The sequence below is a fragment of the Ictidomys tridecemlineatus genome, chromosome 4, assembly GCF_052094955.1.
Source record: "Ictidomys tridecemlineatus isolate mIctTri1 chromosome 4, mIctTri1.hap1, whole genome shotgun sequence".
Taxonomy (NCBI): Eukaryota; Metazoa; Chordata; class Mammalia; order Rodentia; family Sciuridae; genus Ictidomys; species Ictidomys tridecemlineatus.
Window position 1 is genome coordinate 22810773 of NC_135480.1, and position 20004 is coordinate 22830776.

Genomic DNA, 20004 nt, shown 5'->3' on the forward strand with positions numbered 1-20004 from the left:
GAAGTTGTATGTGACATCTCAGGAGGAACATCATCAAGGCTTACACTGTTTGGTTGTTCTTCCCTGAGAATCCACTTTCCTTCATGAGAACAGCTGTGACATTTTGAAGCTGGATTTGTGTTAAGTATATCTATTATGTATACCACATAGCTGGACAGAATAAGAAATCCAATCAGACAATCTGAGTTTTAATTAGTGGGTTTAATCTGTTTACATATATTGTAATTGCTGGTCTCTTTGAATTTATCTTGACCATATTATTTCTGCTCATCATTCTTTTTCTCTAGTGTGACTGACTTTTTTAGAACTTGGAGGCTATTCTTCCACTGTCTTTTGGTATCTAAGAAGTCCACATAGTCAGCATTACTTTGTGGATTATCTGTTTTATGTAGTGTCTTGGTTTATCTGTCAATGAGTAACAGATTTATATCTTTAGCTTAGTCCTTTCCCCTTGAGCCCACAATTGAAGAACCAACTCCCAGCAGTATCTATACTTAGATACTAACAGATCTCTTGAACTTAACATATCAAAGCCAAACTCCTCCCCAATCCTGTACCTCCCTCAACATCTCTATCTCAGTTAAGGTCAACTTCATTCTTGCAATCACTCAGGTCAAAAACCCTTGAGTATTCTTTCATCCCTTCCATCTGTCTCATCTTTCCAATTACTCCACGACTACCCTCAGTGTCTAGAAGTTTTGTAACTGCTTCCAGGTTCCATCCAGTTCCAAAATCTAGGATCAGATCTCACCGTTGTGAATGATTTTTCAGCCACCAGAGTTAGCTTTTGTCTTTCTGTGACTTCTTCCAGACTATTTCTATAAGCAATATGGCTCTACTCATCTCCAAGCAGTGAATATAGTTCTGTTTCTTCATCTTACATCAATATGGCCTCTTCAACTTCACAGAGCTCGGGTACCTGACACCATAGCCTACTCCCAGCCTTGGAGTCCAGCAGGTTTGTCTGTACTGTGAGCCACATTTCCAATTTAGTGTTTTTATTCATTTTTGCTTCATGGAGATTGCTTATATTGATTTTAAAGCCTGGCTATATTTTAAGCATTTTTCCTGTGCATTTTTACTAACTTAGTGAATGGTATCCCTTCCACCAAATATCCTAATTAAAATTTCTATTTCTAATGTATCATAATGCCTACCATAAGAGAGCAATGAACATATATAGAGTATTTATGTATTTCAAAATAAAAACTACTTTTTGAACCATCACATCTTTCTGGACATTATGTTTAAATAAAAATAAGATTAGGCTTCTAAGCATGAAGCCCTAGAAATATACTTAGAATTAAAAAAAAATCAACCTATTCATATTTATAAGTAATAAATCTACTAGGTCAAGATGAAAGACTATTTTAAGAATTTTGAGGTGTGTTGAAGTGTTCTAATTCTATAAATATATATTTTGGTGGTGCTCGGCATAAAACCCAAGGCCTCATGCACACCAGGCAAGTGCTCTACCAGAGAGCTATATCCCTAGTCCCTAATTCTACAAATATTCTTAAAATACTACTATCTACATAGAGCTGGTTAATATGAGCCAGAAGTTCTTCCTTCTTCATTCACAGAAATTAAAAAAAAAATATTTCTAACTAGTCGTAATAATACAAACGTTGATAGATAAACCAGTCCAAATTCATGTAAGTGAAACTCAGGACACTTCTGTAACTAGAATGAAAATATTGACCTCGTTTAACAGATAAGCCAGCATCTGTCAAGATATACAGCTTTGCCTCTGCTTCTGTCATATCTTGCTTTGTGAACCCATGCAGTTCACTGCCTTTAGGACTAACAGTTTCCTTCCCTCTAAATCATGATGATCCTGTGATTCCTCATGTACTCTGGTTCTATTTTTCTTACTATTTATTCCAAATAGTTTTTCTAACTCTCATTTGGAAATTTGTTTTACTTTTTCTATACTTTATAGTTTCCTTAGAATTTAGGTTCAATTTATACTGCAATTTTTAAAAAGCAGAGATTTTTATAGGGAAAAGTTTTTCAAATAAGTATTATGAAGCAAAATCAGTTTATAGGAATCAAAGAGAAAGGTAAAACTCATGCTTGATTTGTTTATTAAATAAAAAGATCAGAATTTATAGAATATATTAAGCTTTAAGCTTTCAGGGTACACAGTGATTAAGGCTTTTTCACCTTAACCCTAAGAACACATCACAGCAAGACTAGTTTTTATTATCCGGGAATGAACAAAAATTAAACCTTTTAGATTATTAAAATCTTTTGTTCCCTTTTCATATTTTACCCAAACTCTTCTTGTAAGAATATCATCAGAGCTAGGTGCAGTGGCATATACCTGTAATCCCAGCAGCTCGGGAGGCTGAGGCAGGGAGTTTAAACCCAGCCTTAGCAAATTAGCAAGGCCCTAAGCAACTCAGTGAGACTCTGTCTCTAAATAAAATATAAAAAAGGGCTGGGGATATGGCTCAATGGTTAAATGTCCCTGAGTTTAATTGCCTGTCAGGAGTCAGTCATGGGCTAAGTGTGTGAGCTGTGAGCATTTGAGTGCATGAGTGAACTGTGCTGCTCTGTTTGGGCTGTGCACAAATGTGTCCTTTTCACTTGCTCTGCCTTTGATCCCACACAGCACCTGAGATGGGTGTGGCTTTCCAAGATGTCAGTCAATCTGCAGACAGCAAGACATCAGGAAGCTAGACTTAACCCCCTGAAACCTGACCCCTTGCCTTATCTGGAAAGAACATTTCATCAAACCTCCCTTTGTGTGCTCCCCCTAGAAAAATAAAGAATCCAGGTGCAAGCTCTCTCTCTTTCCAACGGACCCTTAAGGTTGAGAATCATCCCTGATTCCTGCATGCAGAACATATTTCTGTGTTACAAGCTTATTTCTCTATTTTAAAAAAATATTGGTGCAGCCAGCTCTTGTGAACTCAGCTCAGGCCACCAGCCCAGCTAGCTGGCAATAATCCCTGGTACAAAAAAAAAAAAAAAAAAGGATATCATTAGTATATCCTCTTCATATCTGATGGAAAAACTTCATCATAAAAATTATGTTCAAGGATAAATGAGTTAGCTGGGCACAGTGGCCGGCACATGCCTATAATCTCAGTGATTCAGGAGGCTGAGGCAGGAGAATCACAAGTTCAAGGATGGTCACGGCAACTTAGAGAGACCCTGTCTCAAACTTATTTAAAAAAAAAAAAAATTGAACCCAGGGGGACTGAACTATATCCCCTACATCTGGGTCAAGTCCCTCTGGGTTCAATCCCCAATACTGGAAGGAACAAAAGGGATAAAAGACTCAGGCATATATCCACATTATTGTTCTTACTATTGCTCAAATGCCAGTTTTACAAGATGATTAATAAATGAATGTGATATAAAGGTGGTATATTCCTGCAAAAGTCAGAAGGAAAATCAGGCTTAAAAAACAATATCCTTTAGCTTTTCTTTGAATACAGTAATAGCTCCTGTGAGATGCAACAAGTCTCAGATGCTTATCACATGTGCAATTGCCTCACCTCCAATTCTTTGAGGTAGTTAACTGTTGTTTCTTGTCTCATTAATATGACTAAGTCATGGGGATGCTTCAAGTTCATCGGTGAATCCACCTGTAAATAAGCAATAAATAAGTAAATAAAATTCACATTTTGCTAATGACTAGATTAATAGTTGCCTTTAATATAACCTAAATCATTATTCAATCATCATTATGATTAAAGTTAGTTGCTCAGTATTTTGAAAGTGATCATTTGTAGGGGTGGGGGATGTAGCTTAGCGATAGAACACATGTTTAGCATGAACGAATCCCTGAGTTCAATTATCAGAGCTCCTCCCACAAAAAAGGATCACATGCAAATTTTAGCAAAGGGAATAAGACATGCAAAGGTTGTCCCTTGAACTCGAACTTGAAATAGTACGAATCAGAGGTAAATATCTAGCTTGACTGGTCATGTAAGGATTATTCAAGAAAAGAAATATTTGGAAATGAATGATAAAAAAATTTCCTTAAAAGATGTTTCAAGCCTGTAATAACAAAAAAGAGACTATCTTGTTTTGATAGTACATTCCATAACGGAATCAGTTTGGAAGCAATAAAATGAAAATATTAAAAGCACCTATTTTTGAAGGCTATTTGTAGAAGTCATAAATCAAAGAAAATTTAAGATAACTTTCAGATTTATTACTTACAAATCATGTTTCCTGGATCAACAGATCAAGAGACTATGTTGCTGAAGATGTAGAAAAAGTGAATTCTCATATTCTGATAGAAGGCTTATAAATTTATTCTCGATTGGAGGATTGTTTCACAACATATATCAAAATGATAAAAATGCAGTCTTTATTTAACAAAACAAACTCTTAAGAAACTACCCTAATACGTTCTTAAACAAAGATATATTAATGGTCATATCTTTATTATTAATTGATATATCCATTAATATATCACAACAACATATTTAGCTGCCAAAACAACACACAAAAAAAACCTAATCCCAACACCAAAGGAATAAAGAGACCCATGGTACAATGGAATGCAATTCAGGAGAAAATGTAAACATTATATAGCCCATAGCCAGAATATAAAAGAGCTTTATATAAGGAAGTTAAAGAAAGTCTACTCACTTCGCAACATTGCCCAGACCTCAAGAGACAGCTACTTACTACATAATTCCATAGGTACTGCGTGTATGTGTGTATGCACGCATGCTTGTGAATTCATTCCCTCCCACTTCCATGGCAGTGCCCAGGGCCTCACATATACCAGGTAAACACTCTACCATGGAGCTACATCTCCAGTTCTATAGGTATTTGAAAACAAGGTTTTGGGGCGTGGGTGGGTGGATGGGGGGAGTAAGCAGGGGAGAAGAAAGGAATATGGAAGTATGTCATTTCCATTTCAAAATTCCTAACCATTCTGTATATCTGATGTTTGAAGAATGACAAAAAGAATGAAAGAATAATACAAATGAAGATTTAGAGAAATATTTAAAGAATAATTCCAGTTTTAGGTTAAAAAATTACTAGGCTACCAGGTGTGGTGGCACATGCCTGTAATCCCAGAGACTTTGGGGCCTGAGGCAGGAAGATAGCAAGTTTGAGGCCAGCCTCAGCCAATTAGCAAGGCCCTAAGCAATTTAGCCAGACCGTGTCTCAAGATAAAATAAAAGGGCTGGGGATGTGGCTCAGCCTGGGTTCAATCCCTAATACCAAAAAAAAAAAAAAAAAAAAAAAGTTACTATGTAATCAGCATTTTATCATGTTCATACATCATGGGTCTAGCCAATTTTCATTCTTTTGTTTTTTTTTTTGGTACAGGGATTGAGCCCAGGGTACTCAAATACTGAGCCACATCCCCAGATCTTTCTTTACATTTTATTTAGAGACAGGGTCTCACTAAGTTGCTTAGGGCCTCACTAAATTGCTGAGGCTGGCTTTGAACTTGATTCTCCTGCCTCAACCTCCTGGGCTGCTGGGATTACAGGTGTGCACCACAGTGCTAGGCAAGGGTCTAGCCAACTTTCAATTGTGAGGAAGTACTTTTCATTCCTTTAAAGTTTTTAGTTCATCATGCTATATAGTGTTTATAGCAGCTAGAGGAGATATAAAGATAAAATTATTAGAAGGGAAGGGACAGCTGTGTTTCTCTTTTTGAAGTGACAACAAATGGTATGGACCTTTGCCAGATAAAGGCTTAGCAAAGGAAGATTTATAATCTGACATACATTTTTATTGGGGTAACTTCAAGTTCTTAAATTTTAAGATGTTATCATAATTATCTTTGGCAAATGTCAACTTGAATTTCTCTCCTTTTGACCCTCTCTTCTCTGAAGATTATAAAAAAGGGCATGTTTGACAGTTTTGTAAATAACATCTATTCACAATAAATGTTTATTAAATCTCTATACACAAGGTCCACAGGGAGTCAATATTTGGAGTCTGTGTATTCCTATTACATACAATGTGTAAAGGAATGGCAATGCCTTTAAAATTTTTTTGTTTTAGTAGTGGCTATTGTAAGCTCAGGAGCAAAATGTGACAGGCACTAGAAAAAGGCAAATTACAAAGGATCTTAAGGCTAACACAAAATCTCAAAGCACTTTATGGCTTGTTCATAAAGGACAAACAACCTTACAAATTTCCTATTACTGCATAGCACAATAAATGTTGCTTATAATGACCTGGATCATAAAAAAAGTAGAATTATTTTCATCTTCTCTACTTAAGAAGGTAATAAATAAGATTCATTCTCTAAGACTTAAAGGTAAACAAAATTTCACTGTTACTATAGAAATACTTTAGTAAGGAAAATGACAAAGTATACATGTCAATTCAAATTTCCTTTCCTTTGAATACATTATATAAATATATGCATTTAATTATTAACAAAGATACTGATAAAAGTACACTTCCAATCTGGAGCCCTATCTTGGGATCAGTAAATTCATGTAATAGATGGAAATATCACTACATAAAGGTGATTATTTCATTGCCTACCTAGTAAGATAAATGGCGAATGTTTTAAACTTAAACCAATCTAAGGCTATAAATATTTTTGACATTCTATTAAAGCAAATTTGAGTCAATCACTTTTCAATGATCCTTTATGAAAGGAAATTGAACATTTCTACTGTAACTTTAATTCAAGCCCTCTTACACAACTTGTTCTTCATATACACTGAACATTCTTATGTTATTTTTTTAAAAATAGTATTCATCTGAGGATATGAAAGCAACATGAGAAACTCTTCTCCCAATAGCAGTTTGAAACTGACAAATGAAATATGTCTTACTCATTTAAAAATTCTTCCCATTGAGTTATAAACTAGGAACAGAATATTTTAAATCAAATGTTCAGATTTTTAGATTATTTAAATATAAAACAGTATTATGGCCAACAAATTAAAATCTTCAAAGACAACAAGATTTTAGCTCTATATAAAATCTGAAATGATCCTGCTTGTTAGATAGCTGCAGCTTCTGTCAGCCAGTATACATAACCCCCTGCAAAAGCACCTGTCTTGTTTGCTTTCTCACACAGGATGCCCTGCTCAGTGGATTTCTTTCCCTTGGTCAGGGATGCTCAAGCAAGAGGTTTTTTTTTTTTTTGAGATGCTGGAGACAGCCATCTTGAATTCACAGGGGCCTAAGAAAGAAGTAGAGACTGAAAAATATCCTTGTTATATGGTTAATGCCTGGTTCAAACTGTTATCTGTAGTACTTAGACTGCCCAAACACTTCAGTGAAAACTTTACCATTAAAAAAGCATTGATGTTGGGCTGGAGGTAGCTCAGTGGGAGAAGCATGCAGAAGGCATTGGGTTCTTCCTAGTATGTGTGCACAAACACATAGGGTTGATGCTGTTTCTAAATCTCTGCTTAATTTTTTAAGGCCTAGGGCCCGTGGTGGCTTTTCAAGAATCTCTGTGTTTTTGCGCCTGCTACTTCCTTTACCTGGAACACATTTCTATTCTTAGGCTTCTGCAAAAGGCCAAATGATTTGGCTCAAATGACATTTCTTTGTGAAGCCACCCTTCTCTTTGAGTTCCCACAGTACTTTATATATACTTGTGTAACAGCATGTATTATACTGTTTAATTACTATGTCTATCTCTAAAAAAAAAAAAAAAAAAAAAAAAGTTTACCTACTCCTCTTCCTTCTCTCAATATATAAAGTGCTTTGGGTAAATGTCAGGCACTTAGTACATTATGGACTGATGACAGTGTCTGATGCCACATTTGCTTGATATTCCATTCCTAAGGCATGCATTATCATTCACTGATGACTACTTGGAAAGGAAGTGAAGTGGCTAAACCATCAGGGGTCAGAAACAAAATATGTCATTGACTGTATGGCCTATGACTAGTCGAAGCAAATCACCTTTCTTGCCTGGATTTCTGTTTCCTGATTTATAAGCTGAGGAGACCCAATCAAATGACTCCTAAAGTTCCCTTAATTTTCAAGTCTTACATCTTATAAAAGATTTAACATTCTCATTAAAGTATCAAATCTTTACTAGCCTGACCTATACCCCTGAAGTAATTCAAATAATAAATTCTTCCTTGCTCTGGGCAGGGATGATTTCCAAAGCAGCAGTTAAAAGCCTCTTTTAAAATGTCAATTTGTCAAATTAAGCCAGGCTCCAATTAGTAGTGGCTATTTCTGAGCAGTTAAGTTGTTCATTGTATCACAGGCAAAGTTAGCTCTATCCTGTGGCACTCAATTCTAACAACATTCAACTTAAAAAGTATTTTTTTTCTGAACATAAGCTATATATCACTATGAGACAAACAATATAGATGATATCAAGAAAAAATAAAAATTAATTGAAATCTTACCTTCAAATATATCTGCTATCAGATAAATATCATGTCAGGATAACTTCTACATAGACATATACATAGAGCTATGTAGATATTTTTACAAAAATGGGAACGTATTATATTATATTGTATCCTCTCCCTCACCCCTCTCCATACTTTGTATCATACTTCTCTCCCCAAAAATGATGTGATCATTTTTAGTGTTAATATTATAGTTTTTGCCAGGTTCCTGCTAGCAACAATTATAGTGTTTCAGTTATTCTCTTTTTAAAAACAATACTATGATAAAATACTTTCACATAAAATACTTGGATATCTGTCTGATTACTTCATTCTTTGAAAGAGAACTGCTGGTAAAAGTAACTGCACTTTAAATTTATATATTTTTCTCCAGGCTGTTTGAATCAACTTAAATTCCCATTGATAGTCACCGTGTTTCTTTGCATCTGTAGGAACCCAGGAATAAGGGGGAATATATTTCCATCTATTTGTTGGTCTCATGTGCTGTTCTTTATGAGAACAACCTTTCTCACTGCCTCTTTTGAATTCCATATGAGGGTTTATACACTGTATTTTAGAAATGTGGTTTCCAGTTGAGGAACTCTAGGTGATTACTCTTCTTGTTTGTGTTCTCTGACTTTTCTTTTTTTTTTAAAGAGAGAGAGAGAGAGAGAGAGAGAGAGAATTTTTTTTAATATATATATATATTTTATTAGTTTTCAGTGGACACAACATCTTTGTTTGTATGTGGTGCTGAGGATCGAACCCAGGCCGCATGCATGTCAGGCGAGCATACTACCGCTTGAGCCACATCCCCAGCCCATTCTCTGACTTTTCAATAGTGAACATGTATTACTTAAAAAAATTATATATAATTTATAATTTCTTTTTTTTAAAGTGCCATTTACATGTTATATTGTTCACATGAAACTTTTTTAAGTTTTTAATCTCATCTTATGTTAAAAGAACTGTAATGACAAGTCTAAGTTGAAGTCAAAGGACAAGACTATATGTGTTCTACAAGAGTTATATATTCTGTATTCATACAGAAAAAGTGTATTATATCATGTATTCATAAAGAAAAGGTACCTCTCACAAGCCTGGGCCCAGGAAGAATACCCCCAAAATGCAAAATTAGAGCCAAAGGCCAAGGAACATGGGCAGCCTCTAACCACTAGAAAAGGCAAGGGAATGGACTCTCCTGAAGCCTCCAGAGGGTGTGCAGCAAGGCTGTTCTCTTGACTGTAGCCAGTGAGACATGAGTTGGACTTCAAACCTACATAGCTGTAAGATAATAAATTTGGGTTGTTTTAAGCCACTAAGTTTGTGGTAATTTCTTACAGCAGCAATACACTAATACAAGCACTCATAAGTACTAGACACAATGAGAGACATCATGGTGATAAAAAAAAAAATTCTCAATGTGTGGGCTTGAGAATTCTTAGTCAGATGGGTTAGTCAAATATTTGAAAAGGAATACTAAAACCAGTGCCAGAAGTTGGACCTGTTACTCAGGTGGTGGCAAACTCAATGGCCTGGGAATTACTCTGCTCTTTCATGCTGGAAATCACTACTGTAAAAAAACAGACAACTGAATACAGCTCAACTTGATTACTCATCAAAACATTCATAGTATCAACTATCGGAGGAAAAGAGACAGTATGACTAATATCTTTTACTGCAATCCCAAGAAGTGTAAAGTCAACATTAATGATTAAGGTCTAATTTTTCTATGAAATAAAGAAAACCAAATGAAGGTCCTTTTGTTCATACTGCTACTGACGGCCACAGCACTGTCTAGCTAAGGACACAGAGGGAATAACTGGCTTTTAACTAAATTCAGATTATGAACAAAGGTCTTACATATCTCAAATACTACTGATACAGTCCTTTACGAGGACAATTTTGAAATATCTAAGAAAATTTAACATAATGCATTCTTTGAGTAATGTAATTCCATTTCTAAGCATTCATCTTACTTACATATTCATAGATGCTTACAAAGTACATACATGAACATGTTCACTTACAGCATCATTGTTTATAACATTCAAAATCTGGAATATAATGGTCCAAATGTCTGTCACTATGAGGGTTGTCAAAAACATTACAGAATCTCCATATGACAGCATACAACCAGACTTAAAGAGGCAAATTTTTATTTCTATTAAGGACAGATGTATAGTGTTATTATGAAGCAACTAAAGGCTATTTGTCAAACTATTCCCAGTTCCCAATGTGTGTTTAAAAAAGGGAGTTTATAAAAGTATTTACAAATATATAGAGATTTTTTAAGGAAAAACCAAAAAGAAACATTCTCTATAATTGTGTTTAGGAACTGCTTTACAACTCTTATTAAGAGATAACATGTTCTTAGAGAAGATTTAGGTTGACCAGGCCTCTTATTTGTACCTGGGAGAATAAAGAGTTAGCTTATCATCTTTAAAGCAAACACAAAACTACTAAAATGATGGTGGCCCATCAGTATGCTGGTGTATGTAAGAGTTAGTTCAGGTGTAAATAACTGCTTGAATATGCATATATTTTCTCTCACTTATTCAATATTTCCTGAGTATATACCATGTTTCAGGCCTGTTTTAAGCATCAGAGTTATTCCCCAAAGAAAATAAAAGTTGCTGCCATTATAGAGAAGAGGAAGGAACAAGAACAAAGGTCCAAAGGATAAAATGAGCTTGTTGTTTTAAGAATTTCCTGAAGGGTGGGATGGCTGAAACACAGCACACAAAACAAGAAGGAACGTGGTGTCTGAGGCTGGAGAGGTGGTCAGGGGTCAGGGATAGCTGCCAGTTCTTTTAGGGCCTGTAGGCCATAGCGAAAACTCTAGATTTTAATTTTCAAGTGTGATGGGAAACCACTAAAGGTGTTCTGATGTCCTTTGCTTCCCTCTTCTTCAAAGGGAGTGTCATGACCAGGGTATAGCTGTTTTTTTTTTTTTGTTTTTTTTTTTAAAATCACTTTGGCTGCTTTAGGGAAAACAGATGGGAAAAAGTAGAAGCAAGGAGGCCAGTTATGAAGCTACAGTGTAGGATCAAGAGAGAGATGGAGCTAATCCAGATTAGGGTTTAGAAGAGAAGTAGACAGACACGGCTGGATTCAGGATGCATTTAGGAAGTAAAGTCCACATATTTGTGTTGGTATGGGTATAAAAGGAGGGAGAAAGAATACTCAAGGAAGACATCAGTATGTTGGGCCTGAGCAATTTGGTGAATGGGAGAAGAACAGGTTTGGTGGGATGGAAATGACGAGTTTAGGACAACTGTACCTGTGGTGTCTATGAGACAGCAACATGGAGATGCCCAGCAGGCAGTCTGTGAGTCTGGAGTTAAGGGAAAGGTCCAGATTACAGAGAATACAGGTTTTTTTTTTTGTTGTTGTTGTTTTTTTAACCCCTCATGCAAGAGATCATCTGAAGAGCACATGTACAGAGGGAGAAAAGAGGCACACCAATGTTTAAGACTCATCACGAAAAGGAATTCAGCAGAAGAGCATGAGAAGTCAGGGCAGAGATCTGGAAGAAAATTCAGGAGTGTATGTCCTGACAACCATGTAAGAAAATCATTTGGTTGGTAAAGTCCAAGAAAATGCTGGGCTGCTGAGAGGTTAAGTAAAATTACAAAGTACAGAGTTGGGCAATGTGGAAAGCGCTGGGTATCCTGACCAAAACTACATGGAAGGAGGATTGACTGGAGTATATGAGCACAACTCTTTCAAGGTGTCTGGCTGCATCAGAGCCACATGTGAGAGGAATTTCCCTTGTTGCTGTTTTTGCCAGGACAGGCTATAGTTGAGATGTGGGGACTGCTTATGCCCTGCTCCCAACATTCGGGAGTACAAAGCTATGCTAATTTTTGACTTGACTGGCTGCAATCCCTTTTATTCCTCACTGCCAGAGTGCCCTCTGTTCACTTCCACAAGTGCTGCTTCCAAAAGGCAACAACTGCCGAACCCCACAGCTGACTCTAATCCCTCCTCTACAGTGCAGCTGCCATTTCTCATCTGCATCCCCTCTGCCCTTTATTCTGCTTTTCTTGTTCATAATTTTTCTCCTCTTGTTGCTTCTACACACAAATTTTAAAAGTCTGAGTAATAAACTGACCTTTTAGATATAATTATGGCAAACAGGATGATTTCCTTTGTATAACACTACCAACCACAACCACAGAAAGGCAAGAATGGTCTCTGAAACTGTGGCTCCTTTTATCTGTTGTACCTTTTGGAGGATTTGAGGGCTGATTCACTGATGAGTTACTCAGCACTTTAAAGATCTGGAAGTCTGAGTTGTCCTTTAGGCTAAGTCTCCAAATAATTATTACACTAGTGAATACTGCAAGTATTTATTCAGAAAATTGAAAATGCCTAAAAAGGCAAAAACTGCTTATTAAACTTGCTTTATCATCAACTGCCAGACATGTATCATAGACCCTGTGTTTCTGGCAGTGTGAAAGATTAGTGAAGTTGTGGAGATAGATACAGCTACTCCCTTCAGGGAGCATAAAGTGGACATTTAGATAAGTAAACAGACATCAGCTTGGTGCTGTAAATGTTTTCATAATGTAGTTCAGGATGCTATGAAAGCACAAAAGAACAGCTTATTCAAATTTGGGCATCATAGAGGTTTTACTGGGAAAGTTACATTTAATTATGAAGAGTGAGTGTTGGCCAGATTGAGATGTTGGAGAAAGAACACATGCAAAGTCCCAGAAGCAAAGGAGAACACAGCATATTTGGGGATGCTTACAAAAACTAAGTATTGCTAAGAGTGTGTATGTGTGTGTATTTTATTCTGGTGTGAGGATGAGGCACTTAAGGATGGCCAGATACAAGGCTAGGGAGAAGGGTGGGCCCAGGCCATAAAACATGGTAAAGAATTCGGACTGCATTCTGGGCTATGCACCACACTGCTAAAGGTAGTTCTGGCTGGGGAATGAGAGTGGACAGAGTTGGGAGAAGTTCACTTTATTATTTTATTATTGTGTGAAATACTCTCATAATGCTAAATATATTTTTCCAATGTCTTGCTTTAGTTTTGTAATCCAAAGTTATAAATTAAAGCAAAGGCATTTTAAAAGGATTACTCTAATTGCACTATGAATGGCCTCGAAGCAGCACATGACTAGAGGAGGGACAACAGTTAGGAACCTGTGACAATTATCAGGGGCTTGAAAAGTGATGGTAGTGGCTCTGGGAAGAAAAAAGATAAAATTATAAGGTAGATGGAAAGACCTTGGTAAGGGGTAGTGGGCAGGAAAAAATTAAAGATGACCACTAGGGCCAGGCATGATGGCACACACCTGTAATTTCAGTTACTCAAGAGGATGAGGAAGGAGGATCCTAAGTTTGAGGAAAGCTTGGGCAACTTAGCAATACTCTCTCAAAATACAACATATGTAGTTCTGTGGTAGAACTCTTGCATAGCATGTGCAAGGCCCTGCATTCAATCCCTAGTATAGCAAAAAGAAAAAAAAAAAAAGAAAAAAAGATGACTAGATTTCTGCCATGGGCAAATGGGTAGTTGGCACATGGTGGTGTCTTTGAGGAAAAAGAAGGAATAACAGGTTTGGGAACAAAATGCATTTTGATTTGGTCTTATTAAGCATGAAGTACCTAGGGATGTTCACATGGAATTTTAAATTCGTATTAGAGGTATTAGAGGTCTCAAATTTGTAACTCTGGAGAAAAAAATTGGAGTGTAGAAAGAATATATTCTTAGCACATATAATGATAATTCAATTTCCAAGACAGGATAGTGTTGCCCAGGTATATGTAGAGAGGGAAAGAGAAGGTTAGAACAGAAATTGGGGGAATAACAATGTCTAAAACTGAATTTCTTAAAATGACCTGTGGCCTCCTGAGGAATTTGATAAAAATGTAGGCTCCTTGACTCCACCCTGAGTCTAGTGAATCAGGCACTGAGTCCCCTGGGAATCTGCATTTTAAGCAAGCACCTTGGATTATTTTTATGCAAAGTAAAGTTTGAGAAGCTCTGATCTAGAGGAAAAGTGGAGGAAGAAGTCAGGGAGGATGGTTAAAAACAAGCGAGCTTCACTTGCCTCCAAATAAAAATGATAATCTCCTGTGGTGGAAAAGAGCACATGCATCAAAGCACAATGGGCTGGCGAAAAGATAGCAGTCAACAAATATTTGCTCAGTAAATAACTGGGAAAATTATTTAAATTTGTAATTTACCTCTGTGTATTTCCAAGCTCCTCTTACTGCTCTACAGTATAAACAAAGTTAATACCTAGATAATCTGCAATAGTGTTCAATATCTGAAAGAAAAGGTGCTGAATAAGAATCACTTTGTTGCCAAGGCCTAGTGTAAATTGCAAAGGTTTAATAGTACCTAGAAAGTTAGTGTATAATCACGATGACCTCTCTAGTTTAAGTAAATCCCTGAAGTGTATAAACATAGAAACAGTACTCTATGACAAACAGATGGTTTCCTTTTTAAAAGGTGCTGAAATAAAGCCATCAGCTTCACAGTACCATAGGGATGCTCTCTTTCAGATTAATCAAATCACTTAACATCAGACCCAAATATACCACTTCTCCACTTACAATGTATTAAGTCTGATAGAGATTTAACCTCTTTGTCCAACTAAATCTGATAGCTCTTCTTTGAGTTATGGTGGCTGAAATAGTCACTTATCAAATAGAAATCTCTGCCAAGACTGTAAGGCTTCAGACATTTTAGCTTTGTCAGAAACCTCATTTGTTTTGAGTGCTTAAAAATATCTGTACTCCCTGAGACATTTGCCTGAATGAAGGCAACATGATGATAAGTAATCACCAAATGAATTCACACTTATTTGGGATCCTTCTCCTCCTACTTATCCTCAATCTGAACTTATCACAAAATATTTGGCAGAGGTAAAGTAAACTGAGAGAGAAGGCATTTACTTCATTATTTCCTTTTTTTTTTTTTTTTGCTTTTGTTTCTTCCTATTCCTTGGTTGATGTTATGAGAAGAAAAAATATACACCTTAAACTTATTGAGTACAAAGTACACACTTGTGAGCTACTGTAGATCAATATATTTTTACTTACTGTTATCACTAAATGCCATCCAGTCTGGGCAACTTTCTCTCCTATGACTTGTACCCTGTATTCTTTAAGAATTTTTTCCAAATCTAAAACAACTATGGTTCTAACACCGGAAGAAAGAAAACCTGGGTCCAATAAAGAATTTTTTATAAGAGTGCTGATAATGATGACATTCTTTAAATTTTTTGACCTCCATTTCTTTTTTTTTTTTTTTTTGAGAGAGAGAGAGAGAGAGAGAGAGAGAGAGAGAGAGAGAATTTTAATATTTATTTATTTTTTAGTTTTCAGCGGACACAACATCTTGGTTTGTATGTGGTGCTGAGGATCGAACCCGGGCCGCACGCATGCCAGGCGAGCGCGCTACTGCTTGAGCCACATCCCCAGCCCTGACCTCCGTTTCTGAAGAAAAAAATAACCTAATGAACCCAGGGCTAGGGGTACAACTTCCTGATTCAATAAGCTTATAACTAACAAACTGGTGATATTTCAAGAGTTTATCTATCAGCAGATAATTCAGAACATGGAACACACATTTTTGCCACAGAAATGACATGATTTATAATGGTTAGGTTCTTAGGCTGATTTACAAAAGTTTGTGCAAGTGAAATACTGGACACTTTTGATAAGAAAATAGAAAACAGATGTTGCCAAATTAATGATTAAGCAAAAAGACCATAAATTTAAACAATAAAAATATTTATCTTGAAACATATTCTTCACAAAAACCAACCAAAAGATTCACTGGCTGGAGGACACTAGACACTCCTCTGGACTATGTTATAATAGCACATCTGTCAATTCTGTGGACCCTAAGTTAAGGGTTAAATAAAGTGAGTTATTCTTATTAGTTTGCAGGTATAACAATGGGGGATCAGAGGCATGCCAAAGCCCAAAGCTAGGGAAAAACAGAGAACTGTAGAGAAGCCTCTTCTTAACTTTCCTCTGTCCTCAGTGGGAAAGGAACTCAGCAACTGGAGTTTTTCCTTTACATCCCAGCTCCAGAGTCCCCAGACCACACTCCTGGGAAGAGGGTAGCAGCTCAGGAACATGAAATGGAAACACTAGGGAAGGTATGTTTCCTAGCTGAGGCAGGAATTATGGAGAAAAACAATTCCTTGAACTGCCATATCAAGTGCTGGACATGCTGACTGCGAAGAGGCTTCTTACAGAAATCTACTGAAGCCCTATTTCAATCCAATTTAGGATGTAAGGTTTCTAACATACAAGTATGTTCACAAGTCTGCAGTGACTAGTGGGTGTCTATCTTTAGTGTCTGCTAAGAATTGAGATATAAAGATTCAAATGACTATTCACTTTTCCTGACAAAGACTCTTGGCTGAACTTAAAACTATAATGATGAAAAATGTATATTCTGGGCAATTCAAAGATTATGATTTTTAATTCATAAATACTTCTCTACATTCACTATGGTAAACAATGACCTATTCAATTTGGACAAGTTTGTGGATCAGTCAGAGTTTCCATAAGAGTTGCATTTGCCACTTTCTAAGATTTGCTATTTCTGATTGTCCTTGGCCCCTTCCAGATATTAGGCCATTTTAAAAACTGAAACCACACTTCTGCTGTCAATCAGCTATTATAACCAAGAAAAAGCAGCAGGAATTTAATGTCACTTAGGACCCAGTATATGCAGTAAGCTTTTACTTAGTTATGTTTCTTAAAGTACAAAGAGATTTACAGAATACTCAAACCCCAAGTACTAAGGGTTATCTTCCAATTCCTTAAGTAAATCCAAATGTGATAACTGAGCACTATCTAAACTGAGTTAGGATTCTGTCTGCTTTCAAAGTACTGTCAGTAAGGGATGTATAAGTTTCAATGAATTTTCAGAGTGGAACTCAGAAAAGCTGACCAAGTCTTATTTTACTATGTATGCTGATGCTTCCTCATATATTTATAAATCCACCTTCCCTCCATAGCCTCTTGTAACACTGTAGACAGTCACTTTATTTCTTCTGGTATAAAATTTCACGGCTGCCTGAACTTAACACTATAAATGTTATTTAGAGCAAATTTTGGAAAATTCAAGGAAAAGGATCATTAAAAGAAAGAAAGAAACTTTGCTTTCTTAACTTTAAACCTAAACATGTACTACAGGGGCAATTTGGCAAGGATCCAAACAAAAACTTCAGATTTCCCCCTTTCCTTCAGGCAAGTTACCAATAAACCCTAATTTTCCCTAAATCCTATCTATCTATCTATCTAAAATATATTCAATGTGCAAAAGAAGGAAATTGTTAAAGAACAAAACCAACTTAGATTTCACTTTCCCACGGAAACGTTCAGCATATAAGTACTACATTTCTATCAGTTTCCACTTTTCGGATGGGCTGTCAGCTGAGTGGCAGGACACCAAAATTGGAAGGAGAGTCAATGTCATAGAGTATAAATAGCTGTGGCCAAAAACAATATTGCAAAAGAGCCAATAGGAGAAGGGCTCCCCAAACTGCAGCAGAAGTGACTTAATTCCATGTCTCCCTTCATGAAGGCCCAGGGAAACCACCATCAGGAAACAAAAGACAGATGGAAGCAACCAGGCCTAATAGAAGATTTCCAATCTTAGATCACAAGATGGACTTTTCTAGGGTTCTGAGACCCACACATGTATTTTAAGCCTCAGTTGATATGGCCATGAAAGGGAAAACTTTCTGAATGTGAATGAGATATAGATGTAATGATGTAAGGGTCTAATAAAAACACAAAGGCTGATTTTTAAATTATATTTGTTCCATGCTCATTGTAAAGTTTGTTATCACATTGCAAACCCAAATCTAAATATCATCTTCCACTAAAGCAAACCTTGCAGTGTGTTTCTATTACCATTTACTACGTTCAACTCAAAGGACCAGTAATTTTGCAGACACTGGTTAAAATCTTTCGGATCAGTGGGAGCAGACACTTCACTTTCTGAAGAATTTGTTGGACATTTCAAGTATTGGAAGTCATTAAGTTTACCAAGATTCTGTGATTGAACACACACACACACACACATACTCTTTCAGGCATCAGCAGCATAAACAAAATGCAGGCATCATAAAGTTATGTAAGGAGAAGCGGTCTCTCCTTTAAGGAATTAGTTCAGGCATACAAGAATCCTGTGAATCGCATATCCACCAAGGGGGGCTGGGTCACAGGAACTAGGTAAAGAAACAATGCAAAGTACACTGGGAAATGAGGGCAGTTATAGCTGAAAAGATGTAGGCAACGCCACCAGAGGCATCTTCAAGCATTCCTTTGCAAGGAGAGGGAGAGAGTGTATGTGTATGTGCTGTCTCTAAGGAGCCCCTGCTGACCTCGGAAACCGCACTAGCAACCCCACAGTCTGAAACAAATTCCTCCACGAGGAGAGGTGTCTAGGGCGAAGTAGCATTAAATGATCCACTGACTAGGAGTACCTTAGCTGTCAGCGCCCTGGGACTCGCGCACACCCTGGCCTCGCCACCTGCTTTCTACTTCCTGACGGAGGGCTGGTGACGCGTGGGCCCTAGAGGCACCAGAGTCAGGGCTAATGAATGTATGACTTCTAAAGCCCCAGCACAAGCAATGGTCCCGAGGGGCCATCTCCCAGGGTTGGGCGACTCTCCCCACGCGGCGCGCAAGGGTGGAAAGCTGAGAACTTCCAGGTGGCTGAGCGAGGGTCGACAGACAAGTGGGGAGGGGGCGGCGCCAGGTCCGAGTGCCCAGAGCGCCGGGACCCTGCGGCCAGGACCCGGGAAGGGAGGCTGGGGGCGGGGCCGCGCGGAGCTAGAGAGCCAGGGGCCGGGCTGGGGAATCCCCCCGGGGCGAAGGCGGGCGCAGAGGGTCGCCCTGGCCGCTACCTGCTGCTGGATCTTCCCGTCCTCTGTGACGACCCAGTGGGTGGTGGCGAAGGCCCCTCGAGCCGCCACACTCAGCAAGGCGGAAAGGCTGAGAAGCCAGCCTGGGCCGGAGCAAGGCGGCAGCTCGCACCGGCCGCGGACCCCTACTGCCGCCGCCATCTTGCCCCCCCGGCCCGGCCGCTCACACCGGAAGCGGAAGCGGGCCGTCGCCGCCCGCCATCTTGGGGAGGTCGGTGCTGGAGGAGGAGGAGCCGAGAGGGCGCTAACAGCTGACGACTAGCTTCGACAGCCACTGTTTGGGCGGCCACGGAGCAGGGTTTCGGGCAAATGAGTAGCCGCGCCTCAGGGCTGGACGCTGCATTTGTTTATTGTTTTGTGTAGGGGATGTGATCTCCAAGCGTGGGAACCAGAGGGAGGTAAAACGAGTAGACTTGGGTGGAGCTTAATCCGAAGTGAGAAGACTCAGTGTTTTGGGTTTTGAAATAAATCATTGCTTTTCTTCTTAATAGTGAAAGATGGTTGGGAAACGAAAAGTATGCCTTTGAACTCCCTAATGGCAGAGGGCCGTTACTTTGGTTCTTAGGGTCTCACCGTAGCGGGAGGCTCAGAACCGGCCGCGTCGTCCAGTAGCACTCTAATGTGGGCCGCGTGTGGGATGTGAAACAGCAACCAACTCCGGTAACGCGTTTTCCTTCACCCGTTCTGAACGTGTGGTTGAGATATTTTACTTACATTTGTTCTTAAGACTTGGAAATCGGCACGCTCTTTGCACTCAGTAAATTCAGGAT

At 38.1% G+C, this 20004-nt stretch overlaps 1 protein-coding gene across 4 annotated transcripts in view; it reads right to left on the reverse strand.

The window, feature by feature from the left end:
• Nucleotides 1-19409, reverse strand: part of Ttc17 (tetratricopeptide repeat domain 17) — a 108073-nt gene extending 88664 nt beyond the window's left edge. For 2 of the 4 annotated variants that reach the window (XM_078046204.1, XM_078046206.1), the window contains exons 1-2: nt 19217-19409; nt 3510-3599 (exon numbers count right to left, since the gene is read on the reverse strand). In XM_078046204.1, the coding sequence (XP_077902330.1) occupies nt 3510-3599; nt 19217-19375 (249 nt within the window). In that variant the 5' untranslated portion in view covers nt 19376-19409. The remainder of the gene's footprint in view (nt 1-3509; nt 3600-19216) is intronic. The other 2 variants (XM_005330042.5, XM_078046205.1) reach the window with 1 other exon arrangement.
• Nucleotides 19410-20004: the final 595 nt, after the last annotated feature.